Source organism: Nilaparvata lugens, chromosome 3 (genome assembly GCF_014356525.2).
Source record: "Nilaparvata lugens isolate BPH chromosome 3, ASM1435652v1, whole genome shotgun sequence".
NCBI classification, from domain to species: domain Eukaryota; kingdom Metazoa; phylum Arthropoda; class Insecta; order Hemiptera; family Delphacidae; genus Nilaparvata; species Nilaparvata lugens.
In genome coordinates this window covers 79,580,896-79,608,845 of record NC_052506.1, presented here as the reverse complement: position 1 = coordinate 79,608,845, position 27,950 = coordinate 79,580,896, and the positions used below count along the sequence as shown (strand labels likewise).

Sequence of the window (27,950 nt, the reverse complement as noted above, 5' to 3'; positions counted from 1 at the left end):
TTCATGAAAATCTATTACCGCGTTTCGCGGTAAATGCGCAACATAATAATATAAACATTTAAACATTCAAACATTTACGGTGAACATTTAAACATTAAGAGAAATGCCAAACCGTCGACTTGAATCTTAGACCTCACTTCGCTCGGTCAATCATGCATCACCTCAGTACAAATTTTGTTGTTGTTCTGTTTTACAGTGAGGTCCACGTTATAATTGCAGTGTTTGATTAGCATTGGTATTGCTATCCTTGCCTATCATTCAACAAAGCGGATAGCGCTATCTCTTTCTTGCTTTGCGCTGTAGCCAGATCGTCTTTACTTTTCTTGTTCGTCACAATTACTGAACTGCATTAAGGGAGCAACGATCCCGCAGTATATGACAGGTCAAAGTTTAATCTAATATCTACCATCCCTCCTATTTCAACACAACAGATCCCACATAACATACATCAATCAAACACTATTCAACAAGGAAGTCTGCTAACCTGTACGGACCCAATACAATAAGGAATTCTTTGAGTGTTTTTTTGAACTCCTTCAAGCCATCAATTTCTCTTATGTGAGATTGGATTGAATTAAATATTTTCATTCCCATATAAAACGGGCCACTCTCCAGCAGGCTTAGTCTGTGATGTGGGTAAACAAAACCTCTAAATCGTGTATTATGGGGATGACTCACCTGGTTCTCCTCATACATTCATCTATTTTTAAAAACGAAGATTGCTAAATCTAATATATAAATAGCAGGAGCCGTCAGCAATCTCTTTCCTTTAAAATAAGGTCTGCAAAAGCATTGTATTAATCTTATAAATTATCCTAATGGCTTTCTTCTGCAGTATGAATATTCCATAATTCTCTATAGATTTAATAATATTTATTAACAAAATATTTTATATTAATTATGAAAATTTATTATAAAATTATTGAAAAATATTATTTCTTGCGTAATAAATTTAAATGATAATTTTAAACGAGAATGAACAGTTAATATTACATCAATAAACCTGTATCAGCTACCGTCTATAGAAGACATTGACAGGATCGGCAACGTTTTTCTCCTATCTTTCTCCACTGTCATTATAACGTGGACCTCACTACAGCTTCATGTGAACCTATAGAAGTTGGATCTGTCTTTCAAAACTATCATGCAATAACCTACAGAGTGTTGGAAAAGTCACTAACCATAGGGGGTTAACACTTCTATTCTGCAGTGTATACCTGTTATTGACAGTATATTTGAGAAGGAAATTGTAAAATTTTCTTCTCAAACCTGAATTACGGAACGGATCATTTGCATGAATCTACTTTTTGCACACACTGTATTTCGTGGGTTAAGTGGAAGAGGGGGTTCTGCCTCAACTTAGACCAAATCACTTTTAGGGCCGGTTTCCGAGCTCGGGATTTAACTAAGTCCTAGACTTTAAACAGCTGGAGTCAGAAAATTGACTTTGCAAAACGGGGCGTAGTCACAGCTTTTATAACAGTAGTCCTAGATTTTAGTTTCTCATTTCTATAATTGGAAACGTTTTTCCTTTACGAAATTAGACATTCCTAAATAATTCAAAATAGCTGAAACTTTACACTATTTTCTCTTTATTTTATTTTGTGTTCAATTTTCTAGTTTTTCGAAATTTAATTCAAACGTGACTATGACGACAATGACTGCGACTACGCCCCTTTTGGAAAACCAATTTTCTGACTCCAGCTGTTCAAAGTCTAGGACTTGGCTGAGTCCCGAGCTCGGAAACCGGCCCTTAGGCCCGGTTGCACAACAACCGGTTAAATTTTAACCGTGATTAATTTCACGAGAACCAATGCACAACAACCGGTTAAGTTTTAACCGTGATTAATTTCACGAGAACCAATCAGAGAAGGTCTTTTTGAAAAGCAGTCTTTTTGAAAAGCCGTCTTAATTTTAACCGTGATTAATTTCACGAGAACCAATCAGAGAAGGTCTTTTTGAAAAGCCGTCTTTTTGAAAAGCCGTCTTTTTGAAAAGCCGTCTTTTTGAAAAGCCGTCTTTTTGAAAAGCCGTCTTTTCAAAAAGACCTTCTCTGATTGGTTCTCGTGAAATTAATCACGGTTAAAATTTAACCGGTTGTTGTGCATTGGTTCTCGTGACATTAATCACGGTTAAAATTTAACCGGCTGTTGTGTAACCGGGACTTAATGTTTTAAATTTCAAATAAAATGCATTCATCTATCTATTTATTTAAGGTACTTCATGTTGTAGACTGGAAACAATTCACTTCCGGTTTCAAATACAATTCTTTTTCCACCCCAAGATCTTAGGTTTCATAATATTCTCGAGAAATCTGAATCCGTACAAACAAGTCACTGATTTGAAATTCAAATCAGTCAACTCCCTACATAACGACTTTACATCATTCAAGTGATTCCACCGTAAATCTTCGACTATGCAGTGCCATTCATCTTTTGTCGCATAAATTACGCGATTGTCATTCTAAGTGGTCTATTTCTGAAGCTGGGCGTTTTCCAAAGCTAGAGCTGCCGCGTTCTACTGTAAAAAGGCAATATTCAAGTCACAAACAAGCGTGCTCTTTCGCTATAACTGGCAAACTTTATGTTCTCAACGCTAAACTGCTTCAAAGCGGCTGTTCTTCGCTAAAAAATAGTTATTTGTATATCTAGAGTGAAAAGTGTTGTTTTTTCTCCCTGAGGGAAGAGTTTGAAGCCCGAGGCGAAGCCGAGGGCAACAATTTACCTGAGGGAGAAAAAACATTTCTCACTCGTGATATACACAACATTTTTATAAAAACTGCTAATAAAATAATTTTTAAAAACGTGTGTTACAACACACAAAACAATGGGTTACAACATAATCTAAAAAGTAAACAGAAACAGCTGGCTTGTAATCTCAGTTCTCCTCCGACAGCACTATCTGTCGGCTGAAGTTGTAACAACAATGACAGCCAAAACTACAGCTATGATGAAGTTCCCGTTTCAAATTTGATTAGTTAATAAGTAATATTCGTTGGCTGATATTTTGAATAACATGGAATAAAAGAAAAAAATATATACATTTTTTTAGTATAGTGATATGAAGTTTGTAATAATAATTTCAGCATACAAACATAAATTTTATAAATCGATCAAATGTCTGGTTGAGGTATTGAATTTAGTTGGTTTAATGACTACTCTATATGCTTCCTCATCTGAGCTTAGACCTTCTGACCTATTCCAAATGTACGTTTTTAAAATAGAGATGCTTCCCATGTTATTTAAATGGAGTCACTTTTACTCCCTAGGGAGTTTTTCTGTTTTTTAGTACCGAGAGCGAAAAAGTGACACTTTAGTATCATGTTTCAGGGAGTAAAGTAAGTACTTTTGACAGTAGGTGGAGGAAAAATGAATATTCAAGCTGTATTTACTGTATTATGTACAGTTCGCACCTCAATATTTTGTGAGTTCAACTTTTTGGGTACCCTAATTATGTAATTTCACTTGGATTGAGCTTGAGGAAATTAATAATTCATATACTTTTTGGGTAACGTAATTATGTAATTTCACTTGAGGAAATTAATAATTCCTAATCTGTAATGAGGCCCACGTTTTAATGGCAGTGGAAAAAGATAGGAGAGCATCACTGTGAGGTCCAACGTTATAATGGCAGTGGAGAAAGCTATAGTGAGGTCCACGTTATAATGACAGTGGATAAAGATAGAAGAATAGCGATGCCGATTCTCTGCATTAATTAATCATATTTCTACACTGTCAAAAACATAATTGGCACCTTTGTGAACCTAGAAAAGGATAGTACCACCGGCTTTGTCAAATGATAGACAAGGATAGCAAAACCAAAATTGATCAAATACTGTCATTATAACGTGGACCTCACTATAGGAGAGCATCGATGTAACCTGTACACCTAGGCTGGGCATACACCTAGACAAGACAAGACACGTTAGACACGTTTAGTCACAATACTTCACATGGTTGCCTATGAAGACATGTCTAATTGCAATGACTAATTAGTGTGCGTTGCGTCATAAGCAACAATGTGAAGTATTGTGACTAAACTTGTCTGATCATGTCTTGTCTTGACTAACTGGTGTGCGCCAAGCCTAACTGTTTATGATTTATCCACTTTTTGTCATTGCATAATTGAATACATTTCACTCCTGGTGAGGCAGCATTGGAGTATTTATAAATCATAAGCTGTTGAGCTATTTAAAACTCATTTTTACTTTCCTTGCCCTATTACCATAGGTAAAGAAAAGTATTGCTTTCCAAAAATAATTAAGGTACCCCAATTTCCAAATTTCTATACGTTTCAAGGTCCCCTGAGTCCAAAAAAGTGGTTTTTGGGTATTGGTCTGTGTGTGTGTGTGTGTGTGTGTGTGGTGTGTGTGTGTGTGTGTGTGTGTGTGTGTGTATATATATATATATGAGTGTATGTGCGTCTGTGTACACGATATCTCATCTCTCAATTAACGGATTGACTTGAAATTTGGAACTTAAGTTCCTTACACTATAAGGATCCGACACGAACAATTTCGATCAAATGCAATTCAAGATGGCGGCTGGAATGGCGAAAATGTTGTCAAAAATAGGGGTTTTCGTGATTTTTTCGAAAACGGCTCCAACGATTTTGATCAAATTCATGCCTAGAATAGTCATCGATAAGCTCTATCAACTGCCATTAGTCTCTTATCTGTAGAAATTTCAGGAGCTCCGCCCCATGTATGCAAAATTTGATTTTAGATTCCCAATTATCAGGCTTCAGATACAATTTAAACAAAAAATTCCAAGTGTAAAAGATTGAGCATGATAATCTCTACAATTGATGTTTAGTAACATTTTCACCTAAAATTGAAAATAAGCTTAAAATTCGAGAAAATGAGATTATTCAATTGCAAACTGTTGGCAATTGTTGATTCTATTGAATCATTCACTATGAAGGAATAGCAGACCTCGTGTGTCTTCAGCGTTATTGCCCTGTCACCAGCTGGCTCACATCTTTGAATAGTAGACTTGAGATGCGCGGGAACACTAGCGTCAGGTGATCAATTTTCATAACAGCAAGGAAAGTTGTGTGAGTGCACCACACCAGATTTTTAACATATTTATAGGAATTTTAATCAATAGTTTCAATTAAATGTCATTCTTTCTACTGTATAATGTATTGGAATATAAATCATGATAAACTCATACATGTGTGAATAGATGCAGTATTTATTGAATTTTTCAGTTTATCTTGAGATAGTTTGACATCTTGAGAGACCGGACTCCCAAATTATGAAAGCATTATTTGATACTACTAGTTTGATTATTTATCATTTTATTATTATTACAGAGGACAGAATATACGCTTTCCATTTTCAGCTATTTTATTGTATTTGCTCCATCATTCCATCCAAGTGAGTGACTATTAATTGAATAATAGTTTGCTATTCTGAATAATTATTTACTATATTTTTTGCATTAATTTAATCAGCGATCAAAATGTTCTTCTGTTTACTCCTATTCCCAGTCGTGTGTTAATGGGGAGGATATTTTATATCCTTCTTAGAGAATCGACAATTATTTGTTGAAACACCTCCGATTTATGAAGTTACATCACATTATTATATCATCGTTATTCTAATTGCATTCAATCTTTATTCTCATTGATTAATTGTTTATACTTTGAAAAATTCGTTGAATAATTAGCATTACCGTCATTTAATGTAAATTAGTGTATAAGCCAGTAAATATTGTAACATACATAAATAAATAAATCGTATCTAATTCCTATAGTGGATTACGTGTTATAATGGCAGTATTTAATTCACATTGGCGTTGATATACTTGTTTATTATTTGGCAAAGCAGATAGCGCTATCCCTTATTATTTCCGCAACGTTACCAGATCGTATTTTAACAATGTAGGAATATAATTAATCAACAGAAAATTCAATCTTAAATATGAAAATGTATTATCAAATCATTAAAAAAATATATTCTCTAGACAAATAAAATATGAATTATTATTTTAACAAGAAAGAACAGTTAATACTACTACATCAGTTATACCGGGAATCCGCTATCCTCTAAAAAAGGCAGTGGCAAGACAGAAAATTGACAACGCTGCTTACCTATGTTTCTCCCACATTATAACGTGGACCTCACTATAAAATAAAATCAAAGCCCAGAGATTACTGTAACTCATCTACAGATATTTTATAATCATCCCACCAGCAACCTGCTCTTTATTTTTGACTAGCAGGTGACCCGTGGTCCGCAAAGGTATGTTTAAATCACGTGACAAACTGAAAACTTGAGGTACTGAAATCATAGAAAAAATAAAGTATTGTAACAGTTGTCTCTGCTGAAGTCTTGAAGAACTGAAGATATACCTGTACAGTCCTCGCTAAATTCAGAATCTCCAAGCGAAATTTCAAGATAATTAATCCAGTACCTAGTTAAGACGTGATGATGCGTCATTCGTGAATTTCCTATCCCGTACGTATATAAGCGAATTCTTTCCTTTATTATATTATAGATAGGAGTAAAAATCTCCAGCCCAGAGATAATCAACTGAATTCCGAACCGCAGTGCATGCAAGTAGGTTGAGTTGAGTGGAAGCTATTTTCAGCTTATTATGAGTCCAACACCAGTCACATAAATTCCATATATTTTTCAAAGAAGCGGTTTATTTTTAAAACCCGAAAGTAACTTTTGGCGGGCTACCTTGAACAATCGACAAACGAATTCCCGAACCGCGCTGAAGGCATTTAGCCGTCAACAGTCAATAAACTAACATCGATCTTCCTTTTGAACTTTTTCGGAGTATTGGTTCAACTGGCTTGTGAAGATTTATTTTCAAGTTGCTTGGAGAGAGCTCAACCTGAATAGGACAAGGTTAGAATGCCAGATATTTCCGGTCGTCTTTTCATCTAAATAGAGGAGAATTAACAGTTTAGTCAGGAAACGAGAGTCAAATAAACAAAGGGCTTCATTTTTGCATTGACTGATTTCCAACTTAGAAGTGGAGTATGTAAATATTTGTAAAGACTAATTTTCGGCATTCGTCATAATTCAAAGAGCTCAAATAGCTCAAAGTTTTCTAGGATGTGTTTCTGTTTCTATTTACAGTCACAACTGAAAGAAATTTACCGCATTTTCTGTCAAAGAGCTTCACACTTTGAACAAGGGAACATTATTTTCAGTATTTATTACAGGCTACAAAAATCTACAAATTTATATCCTACAACAAAACTCTTGTAAATTTAGATCTACATTCTTGTAGATTCTACACTGAACAATCACTAATAGTGTGGAGTTTAATAATACATTGGAGTATTTAGTGAAGTGATTATAGTCACACAGTGTTCACTGTTGTTGCTCATACGGACTTTTATGGGTTGCCAACCTGTAGCATTTTAAGGCCCGTATTACATTGGGATACCAGTGGTATCCATGTGTAAAGCAAGCTGGAACAGTAGTAACACTTCAAAGGTGTCCCAGCGGTAGCCAGGCTGGCTACACCACTTCCCCGCCACCAAAATCTGGTGTCTCGGTTGGTGTCCAAGTCCACAGTATTGATTACAATAATAACTAATGCCCCGCGACCCTCGTGGACACTTGGTGTTCCACTGGTGTCCCAGCATGGAGTACTTAAAAATTAATACAGGTCTAATAAACTTGGACTAAATATATTAACCACAAATTGAGGTTAACAATCGGCAGCTGAGGTTGAATCGGCAGGTAAGGATAATGAACCTGTTGTTATATACGGATAATGGTGACGGTTCTGTGGTCTTTCAGCTAGCTGAATATATTATTAATGATTGGTTTATGACGATACTTATATTTAAAGAAATTGAAGATGAACCTCAAGAAATCCATAGATAGGTAGGTACCGTATAACGTAGGCTACACATTTATAAGTTAACCCAGCAAGAGATGACAGGTGAACGAGATTGGAAACACATATAAATGAAAATGCAGTAGATTCCGCAGACTTAACAATTTGCATTGCAGTCACTGAAAATGTACTGATGAAATAATAAATGCCAGTATTAACGAATTTAAAAACTAAATAGGATATGCATTAACTAGGCTTATAGCTAGGTCTACTGCAAAATAACTGGAAACAATATACTTAATTATTGTTGAATTATGCAGTGGAATATAATATCGTAACTGATGACTTAATGTTGCAACATATTAGGGATGTTTTCTCTGTTTATCATTTAGAAATACATGACTACAAGCACATGTTTACAAACAATCATGTTCAAAGTTAGTCTATTTAAGTTTGTAAACTTGACTGCCCGGTCTTTCATATCAAAGAATTCACTTTGCTAATATAGTAGAGAATAGAACATAAATCACAAGCTCAAGTACAGGTAATTTATATTACTGCTACTGGTTATATATTAGTTATTAATCAATAAATTAGAAATTATTAGGTTGACATGGAGGGTACACTATTGGTACGAATATTAAGACCTCACTTTACTTATTATGGAAACAACCGCAGTTAGAAAACCTTAGGTTTTAGGATGAATCTTATAAAAAGCTCAATTTTGATTTTGTATCATAAGTTTTCTAGGATGTGTTTCTGTTTCTATTTACAGTCACAACTGAAAGAAATTTACCGCATTTTCTGTCAAAGAGCTTCACACTTTGAACAAGGGAACATTATTTTCAGTATTTATTACAGGCTACAAAAATCTACAAATTTATATCCTACAACAAAACTCTTGTAAATTTAGATCTACATTCTTGTAGATTCTACACTGAACAATCACTAATAGTGTGCAGTTTAATAGTACATTGGAGTATTTAGTGAAGTGATTATAGTCACACAGTGTTCACTGTTGTTGCTCATACGGACTTTTATGGGTTGCCAACCTGTAGCATTTTAAGGCCCGTATTACATTGGGATACCAGTGGTATCCATGTGTAAAGCAAGCTGGGACAGTAGTAACACTTCAAAGGTGTCCCAGCGGTAGCCAGGCTGGCTACACCACTTCCCCGCCACCAAAATCTGGTGTCTCGGTTGGTGTCCAAGTCCACAGTATTGATTACAATAATAACTAATGCCCCGCGACCCTCGTGGACACTTGGTGTTCCACTGGTGTCCCAGCATGGAGTACTTAAAAATTAATACAGGTCTAATAAACTTGGACTAAATATATTAACCACAAATTGAGGTTAACAATCGGCAGCTGAGGTTGAATCGGCAGGTAAGGATAATGAACCTGTTGTTATATACGGATAATGGTGACGGTTCTGTGGTCTTTCAGCTAGCTGAATATATTATTAATGATTGGTTTATGACGATACTTATATTTAAAGAAATTGAAGATGAACCTCAAGAAATCCATAGATAGGTAGGTACCGTATAACGTAGGCTACACATTATAAGTTAACCCAGCAAGAGATGACAGGTGAACGAGATTGGAAACACATATAAATGAAAATGCAGTAGATTCCGCAGACTTAACAATTTGCATTGCAGTCACTGAAAATGTACTGATGAAATAATAAATGCCAGTATTAACGAATTTAAAAACTAAATAGGATATGCATTAACTAGGCTTATAGCTAGGTCTACTGCAAAATAACTGGAAACAATATACTTAATTATTGTTGAATTATGCAGTGGAATATAATATCGTAACTGATGACTTAATGTTGCAACATATTAGGGATGTTTTCTCTGTTTATCATTTAGAAATACATGACTACAAGCACATGTTTACAAACAATCATGTTCAAAGTTAGTCTATTTAAGTTTGTAAACTTGACTGCCCGGTCTTTCATATCAAAGAATTCACTTTGCTAATATAGTAGAGAATAGAACATAAATCACAAGCTCAAGTACAGGTAATTTATATTACTGCTACTGGTTATATATTAGTTATTAATCAATAAATTAGAAATTATTAGGTTGACATGGAGGGTACACTATTGGTACGAATATTAAGACCTCACTTTACTTATTATGGAAACAACCGCAGTTAGAAACCTTAGGTTTTAGGATGAATCTTATAAAAAGCTCAATTTTGATTTTGTATCATAACTCTACTAGGTCATGGACTTATCATAGGTCAAGAATAATTCCAAAAATGATCTTACCAAGTGAAGAATGATCATAAATGTGCTTCTTGAAATGCCTATTACAGTTGTATTGAACAGACGCGCACTGAATCAATGCAATTAAACAGCTCACATGAAACAAACTTTGATATCACATCAACAACCAAATCATTCTTGTGCTATCTTGTATCTTTTTAGCTTTTTACTAGCAAAATCTTAGAGCTCTGCTCGCATAGAACTCAGGATAAGAACTGGGAATGCTTCAACCACAGCTGTCAACAATCAGCTGTAAAAAGCCTTCTGCACTTCATTCGAGAGTTGATAGTCTGTGTAGAACCTCGATAGTAAGATATCGATACTATAGAAGCGCCAAAAGTTTGAAATTTAGCGGAACAAAATTTTATGCTCTACGTTATAATGGCAGTAAAGGAAAATAGGAAAACAGCGTTGTCGATTCTCTGCCTTCTATAGAAGATAACCGATACCAGTATATCTGATGTATTATTAACTGTTAAAAATAGATCGAGCAAAGTTAGAAAACGATTGCTCTATCTGCTTTGTTAAATGATGACAGATACCAACACCAATAATGTATTGTCATTATAACGTGGACCTCAAAAGGTCATTATATCAAAATCAAAATATCATTATAACGTGGACCTCACTATTTAGTCCAGTCACAATATACATTGGTGCATACAATTTATATTGTAGCTCTGATTTTTTAATATATTATTTGGGTACATAAGAGAAGGCCAGAACCAATTACTTTATGCAAAATTTCCTTGTGCTAGATACAGAGTGGCCAAAAAACCACGTATTTTCGATTCATTTTCCAGTTATTTCTGCCAAATCTCATGATCGGACAGAAAAATTAGCTTCCGCCTTTTTTTAGATTATAAAATTCTGAATAAAATGAGATCATTCGGAACTCTCTATCTCCATTGAGTAATGATTTTTCAAAAATGAGTGAAATTTGAAGAAAAAATCAATTTTGATGAATTTTAGTTTTTGATCAACAATATCTTCCGATTGTTACCATTTAGATGTATAATTCAAAATCCCTCTGGGCGTATTTTTGTGCTCTACAATCTGAGATCAGGTAGAGCGCTCTATCTCATATAGATTTCCAGGTACACCTGACAACAATGATTCTTGTATTGTGAAAAAAAAACAATTTTCAGCTTCAACCATCATCACCAACTACATTGTCCTCACATTGTATTTTGCACAATGACATAAGTTGATGAGGTAATGTTCTATGAGTATCACCCGTTAGATGCACTTCATTTCAGTATTTCCTAGTGGAGAGGACACCTCAAGGATCAAAATTTCAAACTTTTGACACAATGCTCAGATTTCATCGTACTACACTTCATTCTTCTCGGCTCGTCAAGGCGGTCCAAAATGCACCATAAGTCAAATTCGGTCGAAAAATGTAAAATTTATTGTTGAGTGTACTTAAGCCCATATTCCAATACACAAAAGATGGCCAATTTCTATATTCAAGAATATAGAATGAAGAATAAAGTGTAGTAAGTACGATGAAATGAAGCATCCATATTTTTAAGAATAATAGTTTAGTGTTAAAAGGTATGAATACAAGACGAAACAATTTTTCCAATCTCAAATTTTATTTATTAAGTAACATCAGAAATATCCACTAAAAATAATCTTACATCAAGCGTGTATTTACAAAAATACTGATTACAAAAGAAAGTTACAAAATTGAAAATGTCATAATACTGAGGATTCCATAGTTGGTCCAAGTTGTTTGACAAATGAGATCTTTTCTTTACTATTAGATTTTCAACAGTTTGGCTTTCACTTCCACTTATTGAAGAAAATGTCTAATTTATGGCTTTAAAAAAACTTATTACCTCAAAGCGACATCAAATATTTTTCATAGAAAAATTGAATAATTGTTTATCAAACAGAGTATGTAGAGAATATAGTAAATTCATTTTATCTTATGAAGAAATTAGATCAGGTATTGAGTAATTCCACTGTTTAAAATGTATTAAACAGAACTTGAAAAATTATTAGTACGGTTCCAGAAAGCTGCATTCTAACAATTCTTATTTTCAATACTGTTAGAAATATCCACATGAAATACATACATTTTTTTGAAAATATCACATACAAAATAAAAATGTAAATTATAGTTGTAGAAGACATCCAACGTCGATTCAACTTAATAAAAAGTAATTCAGATTAACATGAATCTGTTGAGAAATTTAAAAAATACGCGCGGTAGGTTATTAAATTTATCATGGCTCAATTTTTGGCAATCATTGAAATGTATTTCAACTATTAAACCTATGTTGATCATGTTATACAAAACCTACATCTAAGGATCTCAAATTCGATCCCTCCACAGTTCTGATTCACTTAAATCCTTATAAAAGCAGTCTTCCTACAAAGTCTCGGAAATTCATCTTTTTCAAAATCCTATTCACAAATGTGAACCTTGTCCTGTATCAAATAATTTACCTCTTCATTTCACTCCAATCTTAGCAAAATAATATAAGAGTAGAAATCGTTGTATCAAATGTTTGATATCAATAAGAACATATAATATGGTTATAGAAAATTTGGCATAATATACTATAATGGAAAAGTCTTTTCATTACTAAAATTAAACTACCATCTATTGTATAATTGTAACTGGATGTGCCCCTGATTTTCGACTTTGGTTAAATTTGAATGAACACTTCATAATAGTTTCTTTTTATGTTGTAAACTTTCTGATAGGTAATGATTTTTAAGTCATAAATTTCTATTTCAGTTACAAATAAGGGGAATATTATTCTAAAATAGGATGTAATTGATATTTCCAATACAAATTCAATATATGCAATACAGCTCATGATTGTTTTTAATCAGTAATTACTTACTTCGCTGAAACGGAAGCTGAATTTATATATTTTGAATAATGGAATTTTAAACATGATATATACAAATATTTGAGCATTTTATTATCTCTCAAAAATTTGTTAATTGGTCACCTCATATAACATAAATATGAAAACTTTAAAAATAGTAGTGGACTAATTTAATAGAAAACAACTAATTCACATTGAAAATTATACAAAACTAAACCTAAAATAGAACTTATATTTACAAGACTTCAGTATGAGCACTTGCTCAGCTTTAGTTGACTACAATCAATGTCATTTTGAAATAAATATCTTCATTCATTGACCTTTACCTTTAGGTCTCCTAAGGTGACCTTACCTTTAAAACTGATAGTTCAAAAGTTATTATATGGTCAATTGAAAGATAACTGATTTTCTCCTGTTACTTCATACTGACATTATCAATTATTAAGCAACTGAGGTGATAATGAATCCTCAAAAATCAATAAATCACATTTGGAATCCTTCAATTCCTTTAGAACTTTGAAGAAGCAGGATTTTTTCAACTAATTAGTAGATAGTCTGCCATGGACTGAGTTCCTATTAGAAGAATATTGTACAGAAAAAGCCATAGCAAATATGGTAACACACCTAATTAGACAATTACACTTTACACATATGCTTGGCAAATAACCTTGGCAAGATATCTCAAAGCTATAATATAATAAAATATACATTAAAGAGAGCTCACACAGGCTTATCACTAAACTATATACATTTACACATACAAGTGATAATAAACTAGTTTGAGGATATCAATAGATCATTCGTGTATAATATAACATGAGATTAATCATTGTGGATTATGAGATATTCATTATAGTAAATGTCTTCTTCAATCGATATTACCTTTTTACGAAATATGTTACCAGCTACGAATGTTGAGTCAATGTTTTATCACTTTAAAATAGAAATGTTTTATCTGATTTGAATAAAATTACAAACATCAAAAAGTTATGTTATAAAATATTTGGGTTCAAGATACAAAAAGCTGATTCTGAGTGTTAAGAAAATCGGGTTGATAATATGTTGACTAACATCAAAATCTAATGTTTTCAAAATCATTTTCTGATTCCAAACTATAATTATTATCTATCCCTTCATCTATTTGGTATTACAGTATATTTATTATATTCGAAATTAGTAATAGACACCCACTTCACTACTTGATATCTTGTAATATCAGTCATTCCATAAATAAAAATACTTTTGCAAATCTCTAATGTATTTAGAAAATACAGTACCTTCAAAAAAATATTCTTCACAAAACTATTTCTAATAGAGAGTATAAAATGAGAAAATACTTTCTCTGGAGATAAAAACAGTTTATCAAATTAAATTTCCTTTGTCGTGAGTTTTTCAAAAGATTTGCAAGGATTTCAAAACATCAAGGGCTGTCAAAGCCTGTGATCAGAATTTAACATAGTCCTGCTACTAGACTCTTGCAAGAGTATCTGAGAATTATTTTTCAAATACATAAAACAAGATGTTCTCTTTGATAATCTCAACCTCAGAGGTTATAATTCTCCCGTCTAATCCATCCTATCATACATCATAATGAATCATTTATGAGAGTGATCTCATAAGAGCTCATTACAATAATTTAGCATTGCTCGTTAAGCATTAGCATTACTCATGAAGAAAACTCACCTAATTGATTCAATTCCATCACGTTTTTGCAATAAAATTGTCATAAATGTTCATACATTAAACAATTATTATTTACACATTGCGATATAGAGGTCATAAAGTTGGACTGTAAAATTGTCAATAATTGATCGCGTTTGAAATGAAACACTGATAATACATTAGTTAGTGATAGAATAGAAATAAAACGCAGGAGTCTGAGAATTGATTAACAGATACAATAAATTACTTCTCAAGAGATAAGATGCATGAATAATTTGCTCATTCTGCTATCTTAATATAAAACATACTGACAGAGTACGATGTGAACTAACAACCTCCTTACTCACTCCATCATCGATTAAAATGCAATATTTAATGTAATGGAAAAAAAATTTGGATCTTGATTACATTGACACTTCACAAATCAATTTTTGTGAACATAACATGATATAATGCTTCAAGTATGACAGATTTATCTCCTTCTCCAGTTACTTTTTGGACAAATCAAATAATATATCTCTTCTCTTACCAACATCGAACATGATTCGTCAATTATGAAATATTCAAACTATCCTCTTCCAGTAGGTTCAAAATCAATTTGAAACTTGCCATTAAAATATGGTAGATCAAGTATAACAGAGAGATTAATCAATAATTCATAGAAAAAAACATTTCCAACACATTTTCATCCTTCTCTGCAACTGCTTTAAAAATCAATTGAATAGTAAAATCACCATTAAAACATGATAGATCAAATTGTATAATAGACTTGAAAAGTTCTAGACACTTTGTTGCTTACAAACAACTCGAAGATGAAGTAAAATCGATCGTCAGAGAACTCCTTTCCTTACTCATTTAAAAGCTTTACAAACAAATAGTACACTTACCATTAAAACATGACACATCAAGTTGTTTAGTAGACTTGAACAAATTCGGTTGCTTCACAAACAACTCAAGTAGATCAAGTGAAATAAATCTTCAACGAACTCTCTCTTTCCTTCCACCTTCAAAGGCTTACAAATCGATAATGAACTTACCATAGATCATAATTATTATAGATAGACTTATCATAGATTTTCCTTTTTCTTCTAACACAAGATGTTCTCTTTCATAATCTCAACCTCACTGTGTCTTCTATGATAGACTTATTATTATGTGTTCCTTCTCCTTGTCCCCAACCTGTGTTGGTATATTAAGAAAGAGTATCATATGAGGAAGAATATCATAATTCTTTTTGACTTATTATTATGTGTTCCTTCTCCTTGTCCCCAACCTGTGTTGGTATATTAAGAAAGAGTATCATATGAGGGAGAATATCATAATTCTTTTTCAAATACATAGAATGAGATTGAGTTATCTTGAAGCCAAATTGCTCGTCATCCGAATTTAGTGGACCTGGGTTGGTACGGTTACGGTATATTAAGAAGAATGTCATCTGAGAATTATTTTTCAAATAGATAGAACGAGATTGGGTTAGGTTGAAGCCACATTGCTCGCCTAGTGGACGCGGGCATATTTGGGCACAATGTCCTTGCTAACCCAGTAGTCACAGTTGGGATACTCGATGGCGGGCAGAGGGTCTTGGCCCAGCATGATGAGTCGGTTCTGGCTGGCGTCCGAGGGAATCGTGTCGAATGTGCCGTGCGCTACGTACCGATAGAACATCTGCTGAATGGAAGTGACGTAGCGACGCTCCTCGGGCGTGCGCGTCGGGTAGTGGCCCAGGATTGCTTTGATATCCGCGTCAGGATCGACCATGTCATCGTCGTGGGTCTGCAACCAAAAATATTTATTCTATCGTTTCACTTATTGATTCACAATATATGTTATATTATATTTAATAGATTTATAATTATATATTTTTCATACAACAATAATACTCATTGTATATGATGGACACGTTAAGCCGTCGGTCCCGGCTGCCTAAAAAGCAGTCGTTAGGTCATGTCAGAGGCCCTGAATTGATCAGCGACCTGGAAACTCTGACACCAGACCTGAGCCAGCCAGGTCACTCGATATTATTATTATTATTGTGTATTTACTAATTATAGATTAATTAATAGTAATATAGTAGTAAGGCCTTAAGCCGTGTCCACACTGAACAAATGTTCGACAAACATGTTCGAAATACATGTTTGTTGAGGAGCTCAGGGACAAACATTTGAAAGAGTTTGGACAATCATTGTTTGTTTAAATCAGTCAATTATTGTTTTCATTTTAAATCGGACTTTTTGCGGCTCCCACCAGCGGTCAAAGACTTTTCTTTTGCTGGTGGTGCCCGAAACAATTTTTAGTTTTTAGTTCACGGTACCGTAGTTAATTTTATTTTATTTTCTTGTAATAAGTGTTGATTTATTAACCTTGATTTGTTGCATAGTTAAATTCTGGCAATAAAGAATTGAAATTGAAAATTGAAATTGTCAAACAAAAATTACAGTTTTTCCAAACATTTTCAGTGTTTACAGCTGTTAAACAAACCCACGATAAGCATAAGTTCTTATGATGCATTGTTGGCGAGTTATAAGCCCTTAAAGAGCAAAACGTTGAAAAAAACCTGTTATCTTAACAATTACACTCCTTCAAGAAAAATATCTCGGTAACTATTGGGAATATCACAAAATTCCACTAAACAAAAAGTGTAGAGAATTTATCAAGCTTTTTTATGAATAGTTAGTTATGTCTGTTGAACGCATTGTTCTCAAGATATGAACGTGGAAGCAAAACGCTGAAAAATGCAACTTTTAAACCACCCTCATCCCCTTAGCACATGAGTTAGGAATGGGGACTTTTGATATGTTCTCCTACTAACTAGTCTCAACAAAGCTGCAAAGTCAAAAATTTTGTTTAAAACATTCCCTCCAAATTCCGTTGTCAATTGGTCTATTGTTGCAAAAATGGAGATTTCACACTCAACACTAAAGCTGCTGCAAAAGGTGTAGGGAAATTAGTAAAAGTGTGAAATTATACATTAAATTGAAGAGAATTTAATGCTCTTCAAGGTCATAACCAACATGGATTTTTTCCAACGATTTTAAAAAAATTATAAGGGCAAAAATAAATAAAAAATTGGTCGCAAAAGTGTTTTTTCAAAAAAGTCACACCTTCAAGAGCGGATATCTCGAAAACTAGAGGAGATATAAAAAAAGTTGTGAAATAAATATTGTAGGAAATTATGTAAGCTTCAATTTGTTTTATCATGACAGTCAAGTCCTTAAGATACATAGTTTTTTAGTTTTATGCGATAAACCAAAAAATTGTACCTTTAAACCACCCCCAACCCCTTAGCACAGGGGGTATGGGTGGGGACTTTTGATATGTTTACCTCCTTAGTACCCTTAACAGAACTGTGGAGCCAAAAATTGTCTTCCCAACTTTTTCCTCTCAACTTTTTTGGGCATTCATTGCCTGGACTAATATTAATTTAAACTTTGAATCGAAAAAACGTTTGTAGTGGAAACACTTACTTTTCAGCATTGACGACGTTCCGACTTGTTGTTGGTCATTTTCAGACTGAAGAACTTGACTCTTGCTTCGAGGTTGTTACTGGTATGGAGTGTTGGTGGTTACTGGTATGGTTTCGGTGTTGTATGGGACACTCCATACCCAGTAACAACTTGAAGCAAAAGAAAATTTCCTCAGTCCGAAGATGACCAACAACAGGTCTTAACGTCGTCACTGCTAAAAAGTAAGTGCTTCCACATCAAACGTTTTAAGGGCCGGTTTCCGAGCTCGGGATTTAGCTAAGTTCTAGACTTTAAACAGCTGGAGTCAGAAAATTGGCTTTCCGAAACGAGGCATAATCGTAGTAATTGTCATAGTCACTTTTAAATCGAATTTCGAAAAAATATAAGATTAAACCCAAAATAAAATAAAGAGAAAATAGTGAAAAGTTTCAATAATTTTGAATTATTTAGGAATGTTTAATTTCGTCAAGGAAAAATGTTTCCAATTATAGAAATGAGAAAATAAAGATTGCCATAAAAACAGCCCCGTTTTGGAAAGCCAATTTTCTGACTCCAGCTGTTTAAAATCTATAACTTAGCTAAATCCCGAGCTCGAATCCGGCCCTAAAAGTTCAAATTTAAGCTGCGTTTAGACCAAAGTTACTAACAAAATGTTAATAACTCAATCCTTATAGATTCTATTAGATTGAACATAACTTATTTATTTATTTATTTGTTGATATAATTACAAATCATATAAATGAATATGATCGGGATAGAACAACAGGCATAGCCAAAACTATTCTGTTCCCAAATTTTGATAAATAATAAAATGTCCGAAAAATAGGTTATGTCTTACTGAGGAAAGTTAAAGTTCAAAGTTCTGTCCAAAAATATATATGAGCTAGAAATTTTGAATTTAGAATAATTAAAATACCAAATTTTAGTCAAATATTGCACTTAATATCACCGCACTTTGAATAAATTAAGTTATTTCAGAAAATTTTGAAGCCAAAAATATACACACAACTTTCCACTAGGCACAGCTGTTACTGTTTTTTTATACTTATCATACATACATATGATGAACTTGTGTGTTTGTCAACTTCCGTTCAATCTAATAGAATCTATAAGGATTAAGTTATTTACATTTTGTTAATAACTTTGGTGTTAACCCAGCTTAATAGTGAATAAAATTTCTGAATTGAGTGTAAACTCTTACTTTTTAACGAGTAAGTTTTCTCAGTATGAAGATGACCAACAACAGGACATAACGTCGTCACAGCTAAAAAGAAATTGTTTTCACTTTGAAAGTGTTTCTAAATCAAAGATCCTTTCTACTATTAATTTGAACATGAAGTGTAAACAATTACTTTTTAACAACGATTCAGTTTCCTAAGTCTGAAGACCAACTGGTCGAAACATCGTCACTACTAAAAAGTTAACAAAGATTACATGATCTTCAAGCATTTTTTAGCAAGGAATATTAAATTAAAGGAAGAGTCACCTGAGTAACAACGTAGAAGCCGGCACCCTGTATCTGCTTGGCGACTGTGAGGAGGGGACAAACGGTGCGAATGTCGGAAACCATGGCGGCCAGACCCGGGTAGGTGGTGTTGTAGCGACGCAGCGCCTCCTCAGCCAATCCCAGGCCGGACAGCACACTGCTCCGCACCATCAGAGCCACATCCTCAACGTTCCACTCCGCGCTCTTGCGCTTCAGATCCAAGCTGGCTTCAGCGTGCGCCGTTGTTCCTGAAAACCACAAACACTGAGTAATATTTTCAAATTAGAATAGAATAGAACAGAATTTATTGCTTCTCATAAACAACAGTACAATATTAAAAGAAAAAACAAAACAAAAATATTAAGTTATTATCCATATTTATAAAATGCTATGGCTCAAAAATATAACAATGTAAGAATACAAACAAATATTTCTCATTTAAACATCGCCAAATGCAGTCATAATAATAATATAACCAAAAGTCATTAGCCACATTTTCCAACTACTTATGCTCATAAAAAAACTAATATCGAAAATAGAAAAATTCATATTTCTAAAAAAAAAAACGAAACAGTACAATATAATATACCTAACATTTCTTTGTTACACAATTTTACTGCTAAATAATTAGCCTTCTATACTGTATGGTACAAGAAACAATAATAAGGTACCCCTGTGATGAAAATTGTGTTGGGGTTACCAAACTTGATTAACAAATATAAGAGTGAGTCAAGCCCGATACTCACTTAATCACAAAAAAATTTCCTTTTGAAAAAAATAACAGGAAAATAAATCTTGAAAAAAATAAATATAAAGTGCCATTAGCCCAATGATCTGATCCAATTCTCAATATCAACTATGCTCATGAGAAATTGCTTGATATAATTTTCTAATAAACGTTTTGACCTCAAACTTTCCTCAGTTGGTTTAATTTTATTCCACATTTTTGGAGCTAAGTAAACAAATGATTTTTTGTATGCCTCTGTATATGGTCTTGGTATTACAGTGTTCTGGGTGTTCCGCAATCTTTGAGAATAACGTTAACCCTCCTATCTTTATCGGCTTCCACTGCCATATAACGTGGACCCAACTGTACTTATCAGTAGGGACTATACTCGTTCAATAACTGAATTTACAGATGGAGGCAATCAATCATCATCATCATCATGTTCTTACAAGGATTAGGCTCTATTAGCCTGTACCGGCATCCATTTCTTTCTTGGTCTTCCTATGCCTCGCTTTCCTTCGGGTTTGTACTCCCATGCTAATATTGGCAGCCTATTGGATGGCATTCTGAGTAAATGATAAGACCAATTTTCCCCGATATTTCTTCATAATATCCAATAGCGGTTCTACAATCAGTTCAGCTCTTCAATCAATCAATCAATCAATAACCTTATTCTATATTAGAAACTGTAATTTATCAGTATTTGGGAGAGATACAATTTTGGGGTATTCCTGTTGTCTTTTCCCAATCAAATTATTGTATAATTGACCGAAGCGAAGCTGAGGTCTTAGTTTCGACTCGATCGGCCTTTGTCTGTTTGTTTGTTTGTACCGCAGTTATTGTCCGATTTGGATGAAATTTGGTATACAAGTTCTTTGAAACAAGGCGCAGAAACGTATGTGTAACGATTTTTGATAAGACCTCCGGTTTTAATATAAATTGTGCCGCTCTAAAATGTGCTGTATTGAATGAATGGTATCGTTAGAATGCTGTCGATAGAGGACAAGAGTTGTCAGCGGTACACCTTGAAACGTCTGAGTCGCTCCAAATCATACTGTATTTATTAATTGAAGAAAACTTCTCACTTGATTGCACCATTTCTTCCCTTTTCAACACGATATTTCCCTGTTTCATAGATGAATAGTTTCTAGACCTACCGAACCGGCCGGAGACATCACAGCTTAGTTAGTTAGCTCTTGTTTTCGTTTTAGTATGAGATCGGAAACCGACTTGTGAGCATAAACGTTCTGCATAGGCATAACCAGCCGCCATAACATTGAATCCACTTTTCATGAAAAACATTATTAGCAGCCTCCTGTCATTGTCACCAACAAACCCATCTTATTTAGAATCATTTTCCGTCTCACTATCGTCTGTGAGACGATTCTTCGTCTGAATTGCCTACTGCATATTCCATTTTTCTATCAGTTGACCGATTTCTTATAATTGATTGTATGAAAAGTTGTAATATTGTGGATATGGGGAGTGGGGACAATATGAAGGTACTTCCTTGAGAGACATTTATAAGTCCGGTGTCCCTGAAAACAATGTCTTTAGCACTTTCAATGAAGAAAATAATTGATGACATGGATAAATCTTCACAATATACTGTACTTTCTTAATGGCCCTTATTAGTTGTAGGCAGTACCCTCTCATGAGCGAGGTCTACTGTTCGCAGAAGTACTAGTATAATTAATTGTCAATATAAGAAATAAACTAATTTTGCCCTCTCAGTAAAGAGGCAGTACCCTCTCATGAGCGAGGTCTACTGTTCGCAGAACTACTAGTATAATTAATTGTCAATATAAGAAATAAACTAATTTTGCCCTCTCAGTAAAAGAGGCAGTACCCTCTCATGAGCGAGGTCTACTGTTCGCAGAACTACTAGTATAATTAATTGTCAATATAAGAAATAAACTAATTTTGCCTTGGTTTGTGCTTGTGACAGAATGACATGAACAGATTCGATGATGTGTAACTATATGAACGGATGCGCTCTCACCGAAAACGAGTTGTATCTTGAGCGGTTCCTTGGCCCAGACGTGACTCGGATGCTCCTTGATGATTTTCCCGTCGGTCACCAGCCATTGGTGGACAGCGGTCATGTTCTCCTCCGCGGTCGGCAGTTCGGCCGCCTTGTACCACCATTCCAACGGCACCTGGTCGGTCAGCTCTTCCATGTCCTGCAATCATTTCAAACAACAATCGAATTTACAAGATTGAACAAAATTAATTGACGTCCCTATAGTGAGGTCCACGTTATAGTGGCAATATTTGATCAACAGTGGTGCTGCTATCAACATTGAAAAAATTCTATATACCAAGAAGATGGCAACTCTCTTCAACATATTTCAATCATCACTCACTGAAATTTCAGCTATTTTAGACGCATAGTATTCATGTGAGGCTGGCCTCTAACGACCTCTAACTGGCCTCAAAAATCAGAAGTCATGCATGATGAACATGTGTGTAGACACATGTTGTGTCATCACAGCAAAAGGCTTTTTTGAGGTTATTCCCCAACAATATTTTTTGAGGTTAGGTATTTGAATCTTCTATTTTTTGTCTTCATGTTTCCTTCACTAGCTTAAATTATTTTTGTATAATTATGATTGGTGATATTTCATTGGTTTATCTATTGTTGACCGAACGTAGTGAGGTCTATGTTTCAACTCGATTTGCTTCTGTCTGTCTGTATGTAACGCGATTACGCCCAAACGCGTTGATAGAATTCGATGAGATTTGGCAGGAATATTCCTTTTTTAACTGCGCGTCGATGTATACACAAGGTTTTTTGAAATTTTGCATTTTAAGGATAATATGAAAAGAAAAGGAATTCCTTCATACTCTGATATAACTATATATATATAATTTACTCTGAAGATAGGGTTAATCAGACTAGAATTATTCAAAATCAATCAGCTGACAAGTGAATTAAACAGATGTCTGGAGACTTGACACTGGAGAGCGACACAAAAATGTTTTTAAGAGTGAATTATGATTCAACTGTAAATTTTGATTCAACTGAATCACTAGAACAGGTGACATCAGATACTTGTGGATGAGAAAACTGCGTGAGGTCTACTGTTCACAGAAATACAGTAGCGGCTCGTGTTCTTTTAGCTTGGGGGTTCAACCTCATGATCTATTGGGGAGAAAGGTCAAGAGGATAAAGAGTGTTGAGCATTATCAAGCGTAAAGGTAATCAATAATAATTTTAAGGAATTACCCCTCAAAGATTAAGCATATTTTCTACAAATATAGATTTTTTTGTCCTGTTCATATTTTTCTTGTTTGATTTTTACTTCGGGAGTTGGTCTACCATCATGTTTTATTTTACACCTATCCTCAATATTAATGATGTTTGTATTTAACAAATACTGAACCTTATTCATATTTCTTCATCAAAATGCTGTTACGGTAACACAATAAATTATAATCACACTCTCACTAAAATAAAAAGGACACACTAGAAATACTCACGAATACACGAAACACACTAGAAATTACTATATTCTTCTACACGCAAAAACAATTTATATAACGAAAAATGCAGTGAAATCTATCACAACTGTATACAGTATATACCCGAAACCATATCGTATAACCTCAAAACTGTCACGCTTAGGCTACTCCTTGTTTACCACTTTTTTACTGTTTACTGCCACCAAATTTAAATTTATTGGTTATAAGCAAGTTAAAGATGGCACTGTATCCATATCACGAATACTCACGATTCATTCCGAGGTTTACCGAATGCTTCACTTGCCTCGGCTAGGTTCGGCTATACTCGGATGAACACGTGCAAACTTGGTTCAAACAGGATTGTGAACCAGATTCATGCTAGCAAACCGATTCCCCTCCTCCGTTCTAAAACCTTACCCAGCCCTGTTTTTGGGTTCACATCGGGGAATGAACACTGCCTTCCACCACCACCCGTCTCGTCATGCCATTCGGTGCTGTTTCAAGCAAGCCACTCCGGGCCCTCAGGCACCGGCCGCAAAACAGCGACGCTAAGTTTACGTAGATGAAAAATGTTGTGATGTAATTTCATGAGTATAAAATAAAAATATAATTATTTGAGTTGCAAATTCATCATTGTATAGGAAGTTGATTCAATTATGGGGGTTCAATGAACCATTGAACACATAGGACGAGCCGCCACTGCATAAATACTAGTTATTGGTTGTTTATTTCATGTTAGAAGTATAGAACAACAAACAACTGTTTTTTCATTCAAAGCCTCTCGCTGATTACAAAACATGCATGATGAACAAGTGTGTACACAGTGAAATTTACAATACAAATGTGTGTACACACATGTTCATCATGCATGACACACATGTTCATCGTATCCTAAGGCCCGCCGCAAAGTGGACCCACGCTAATCCACGAAAAGCAACCCACGCCGTGGGAGTTTTGTAAACCATTGCTATAGAATTATTCATAATTAATCAGTTGACAAGTGGATTATTCATTGCATGTATTACACAGATGTCTGGAGAAGCCTAACAATTGTTTACAAAACATCCCACGGCGTGGGTTGCTTTTCGTGGATTAGCATGGGTCTACTTTGCGGCGTGCCTTAGGCTAGGCGCACACCAGTTAGTCAAGACAAGACAATACATGATCAGACACGTTCAGTCACAATAATCCACATAGTTGCTTATGAAGACATGTCTAATTGCAATGTCTAATCAGAGTAAGTTGCGTCATAAGCAATAATGTGAAGTATTGTGACTAAACGTCTGATCATGTCTTGTCTTGACTAACTGGTGTGCGTCTAGCCTTACTAAGCCTTACAACATTTGACTAAGTCAATGTTGAGTGAAGCAACTGTTCAGATTGATTGCAATTAAATTGTAAATTACATAGAGCAATAATTCAATAATGTTGTGTTATCTCCCTCTTATTGAACATCATGGACCATGATAACTTTTATTAGATTACTTGATATGCTCATGTATTTTCTTCGCATTAGATAAATTGAGAATAAATTTGTTTGTGAAAGATTAATTTATTGCTATAAATTAGAGACTTACTTGATCGAGGAGACACTTGAGAGATCCGTAATGATCGCACTTCAATTTCTCCAGATATTGTCGGTTTCTGTTCTCAGAGTCGATGAGTGGTTCGTCGGGAAAGACTGCAGATCCACTCGACAGCCAAGCACGGGCAAATAGTTTCTGCAAAATATAACACATGTCAAATGTCAATCATTTTATGTATTTTTCAGTGATTTATTTATTGTTACTGATTTATTTTCTGTTTGCAAACTGTTCAATTTGTTTTGTGTTCATCTCGTTAGTGAGCAATTTCAGGTAAGGTGAACTCGACGAATGTTCGTGTGGCAGCTCATGAATCAGGGTGTGATCACACTGAATGCGTATATGTGCAAGTGACGTCCAATCAAAATCTGTGCATGAGCCGAAAAACAAAAAATCTGGTGTGGCGCACTCACACAACTTTCCTTACCGTTATGAAAATTGATCACCTGACGCTAGTGTATTCGCGCATCTCAAGTCTACTATTCAAAGATATGAGACAGCTGGTGATAGGTCAATAACGCTGGAAACACACGAGGTCTGCTATCTCTTCGTAGTGAATGATTTAATAGAATCAACAGTTGCCAACAGTTTGCAATTTAATAATCACATTTTCTCGGATTTCAAGCTTATTTTCAATTCTAGGTGGAAATGTTACTGGACATTAATTGCAGAGATTTTCATGCCCAATCTTTTACACTTGAATTTTTTTGTTTAAATTGTAAATTATAAGGCTGATAATTGAGAATCTAAAATCAAATCATAGATGGGAGCCGTTAATAGAGCTTATTAATGATTATTCCAGGTATAAATTTGATCAAAATCGTTGGAGCCGTTTTCGAGAAAATCGCGAAAAACACTGTTTTTGACAACATTTTGACCATTTTAGCGGCCATCTTGGATTGCATTTGATCGAAATTGTTCGTGTCGGATCCTTATAGTGTAAGGACCTTACGTTCCAAATTTAATAATCACATTTTCTCGGATTTCAAGCTTATTTTCAATTCTAGGTGGAAATGTTACTGGACATTAATTGCAGAGATTTTCATGCTCAATCTTTTACACTTGAATTTTTTTGTTTAAATTGTAAATTATAAGGCTGATAATTGAGAATCTAAAATCAAATCATAGATGGGAGCCGTTGATAGAGCTTATTAATGACTATTCCAGGTATAAATTCGATCAAAATCGTTGGAGCCGTTTTCGAGAAAATCGCGAAAAACACTGTTTTTGACAACATTTTGGCCATTTTAGCGGCCATCTTGGATTGCATTTGATCGAAATTGTTCGTGTCGGATCCTTATAGTGTAAGGACCTTACGTTCCAAATTTCAAATCATTCCGTGAGAGATATCGTGTACACAGACGCACATACACTCATACACTATAATATATACCCAGACCAATACCCAAAAACTACTTTTTCGGACTCAGGGGACCTTGAAAAGTATAGAAATTTAGAAATTGGGGTACCTTAATTTTTTTCGGAAAGCAATACTTTCCTTACCTATGGTAATAGGGCAAGGAAAGTAAAAATGGAAAGTGCCATTCAAACAAGTTGTGAGTTGCATGTAGCTCATCACACTGAACGCAACCAGCAAGTGCACACGTTAAGTGCGAGTCTTACTATTGATCTTTCCAGATTTTGTTTTTCATCTGCATGCTTGGTTATGCACATATATGCATTCAATGTGATCACACCCTAAGAGTGGATTTCACGAGGACTAAACGCTCCGTTAGAGGTAGCGTAAAACTTCACGCGAAACGAAATTTGTTATCTATTCTAATTGATGATACGAAAACATGACCTATATCAATGACAAACAACTAACTTAAATGAATAATTAAACTATGTTCAATAAACTCATTCACGTTCAAAATATATGTGAATTTGAGTTCCTGTAATTCATTTAACATTGCACGAATCAACTCCTTCAATATTTTGCATTACTATATTTAAAAAAAAACAAACTATTCTGTACCGCTGTATCTGTATTCTTTTCTGTTGATTTCTCTATTTTTCCAATTAGTGTCTTGCCTGAGGAAACATGTCTGTGGGTAGATGACACAAGCTGATAAGTCATGATTTGTAAACTTTTCAGGAGAGCAATTTGAAAGTTTGGCATAGCTGCAAAAATTAGCTATCATATTTTTTCTTACACTATTATAATCAGCTGATCTTTGACTATTTGAATATGAAATATCAAGGAATAAAACATTTATTTAAATCAACTATTGAGAATTTTTGCAAGTTATGTCAGAGATATCATGTTTTTCCATCAGCCAAATGTTTCAAATCACAATGTAACAGTATAGGAAATATCTTAAAAATCGATTATTTAGAAATTTGAATAGCCTATATTTTTTAACAATTAACTGATATTATTTACAAGTATTGATCAAGTTAACCAAACTTGAAATGTTTGCAGAGTTGTATGGGTTATTTAGTTCTCAATGTAGGTTATTAATTTTCATATTTTATAATAGCCTACCAGTACATACACTTATCAAATTTTGCCATCTTTTGATAATTGGATTATAATACAAACCGGTAGAAGAGTGATGAGATATATGTACTTATCAATATTTATCAACTTAGGGATTGGAAGAAAGGCTTGAGCAAGGCCTATA

The 27,950-nt window shown here is 34.2% G+C and overlaps 2 protein-coding genes across 2 annotated transcripts in view; both read right to left on the bottom strand.

The window, feature by feature from the left end:
- LOC111056664 overlaps positions 1–10,313 on the bottom strand; it is a 131,211-nt gene extending 120,898 nt beyond the window's left edge. The window contains exon 1 of the mRNA XM_039424744.1: positions 10,091–10,313. The gene's annotated coding sequence lies outside the window, so the exon portion shown is untranslated. The remainder of the gene's footprint in view (positions 1–10,090) is intronic.
- Positions 10,314–11,666: 1,353 nt separating this feature from the next.
- LOC111043568 (neurotactin) overlaps positions 11,667–27,950 on the bottom strand; it is a 67,365-nt gene continuing 51,081 nt past the window's right edge. Inside the window, exons 10-13 of the mRNA XM_039424743.1 lie at positions 25,318–25,461; positions 22,278–22,458; positions 19,549–19,796; positions 11,667–16,371 (exon numbers count right to left, since the gene is read on the bottom strand). Of these exons, the coding sequence (XP_039280677.1) occupies positions 16,096–16,371; positions 19,549–19,796; positions 22,278–22,458; positions 25,318–25,461 (849 nt within the window). The 3' untranslated portion in view covers positions 11,667–16,095. The remainder of the gene's footprint in view (positions 16,372–19,548; positions 19,797–22,277; positions 22,459–25,317; positions 25,462–27,950) is intronic.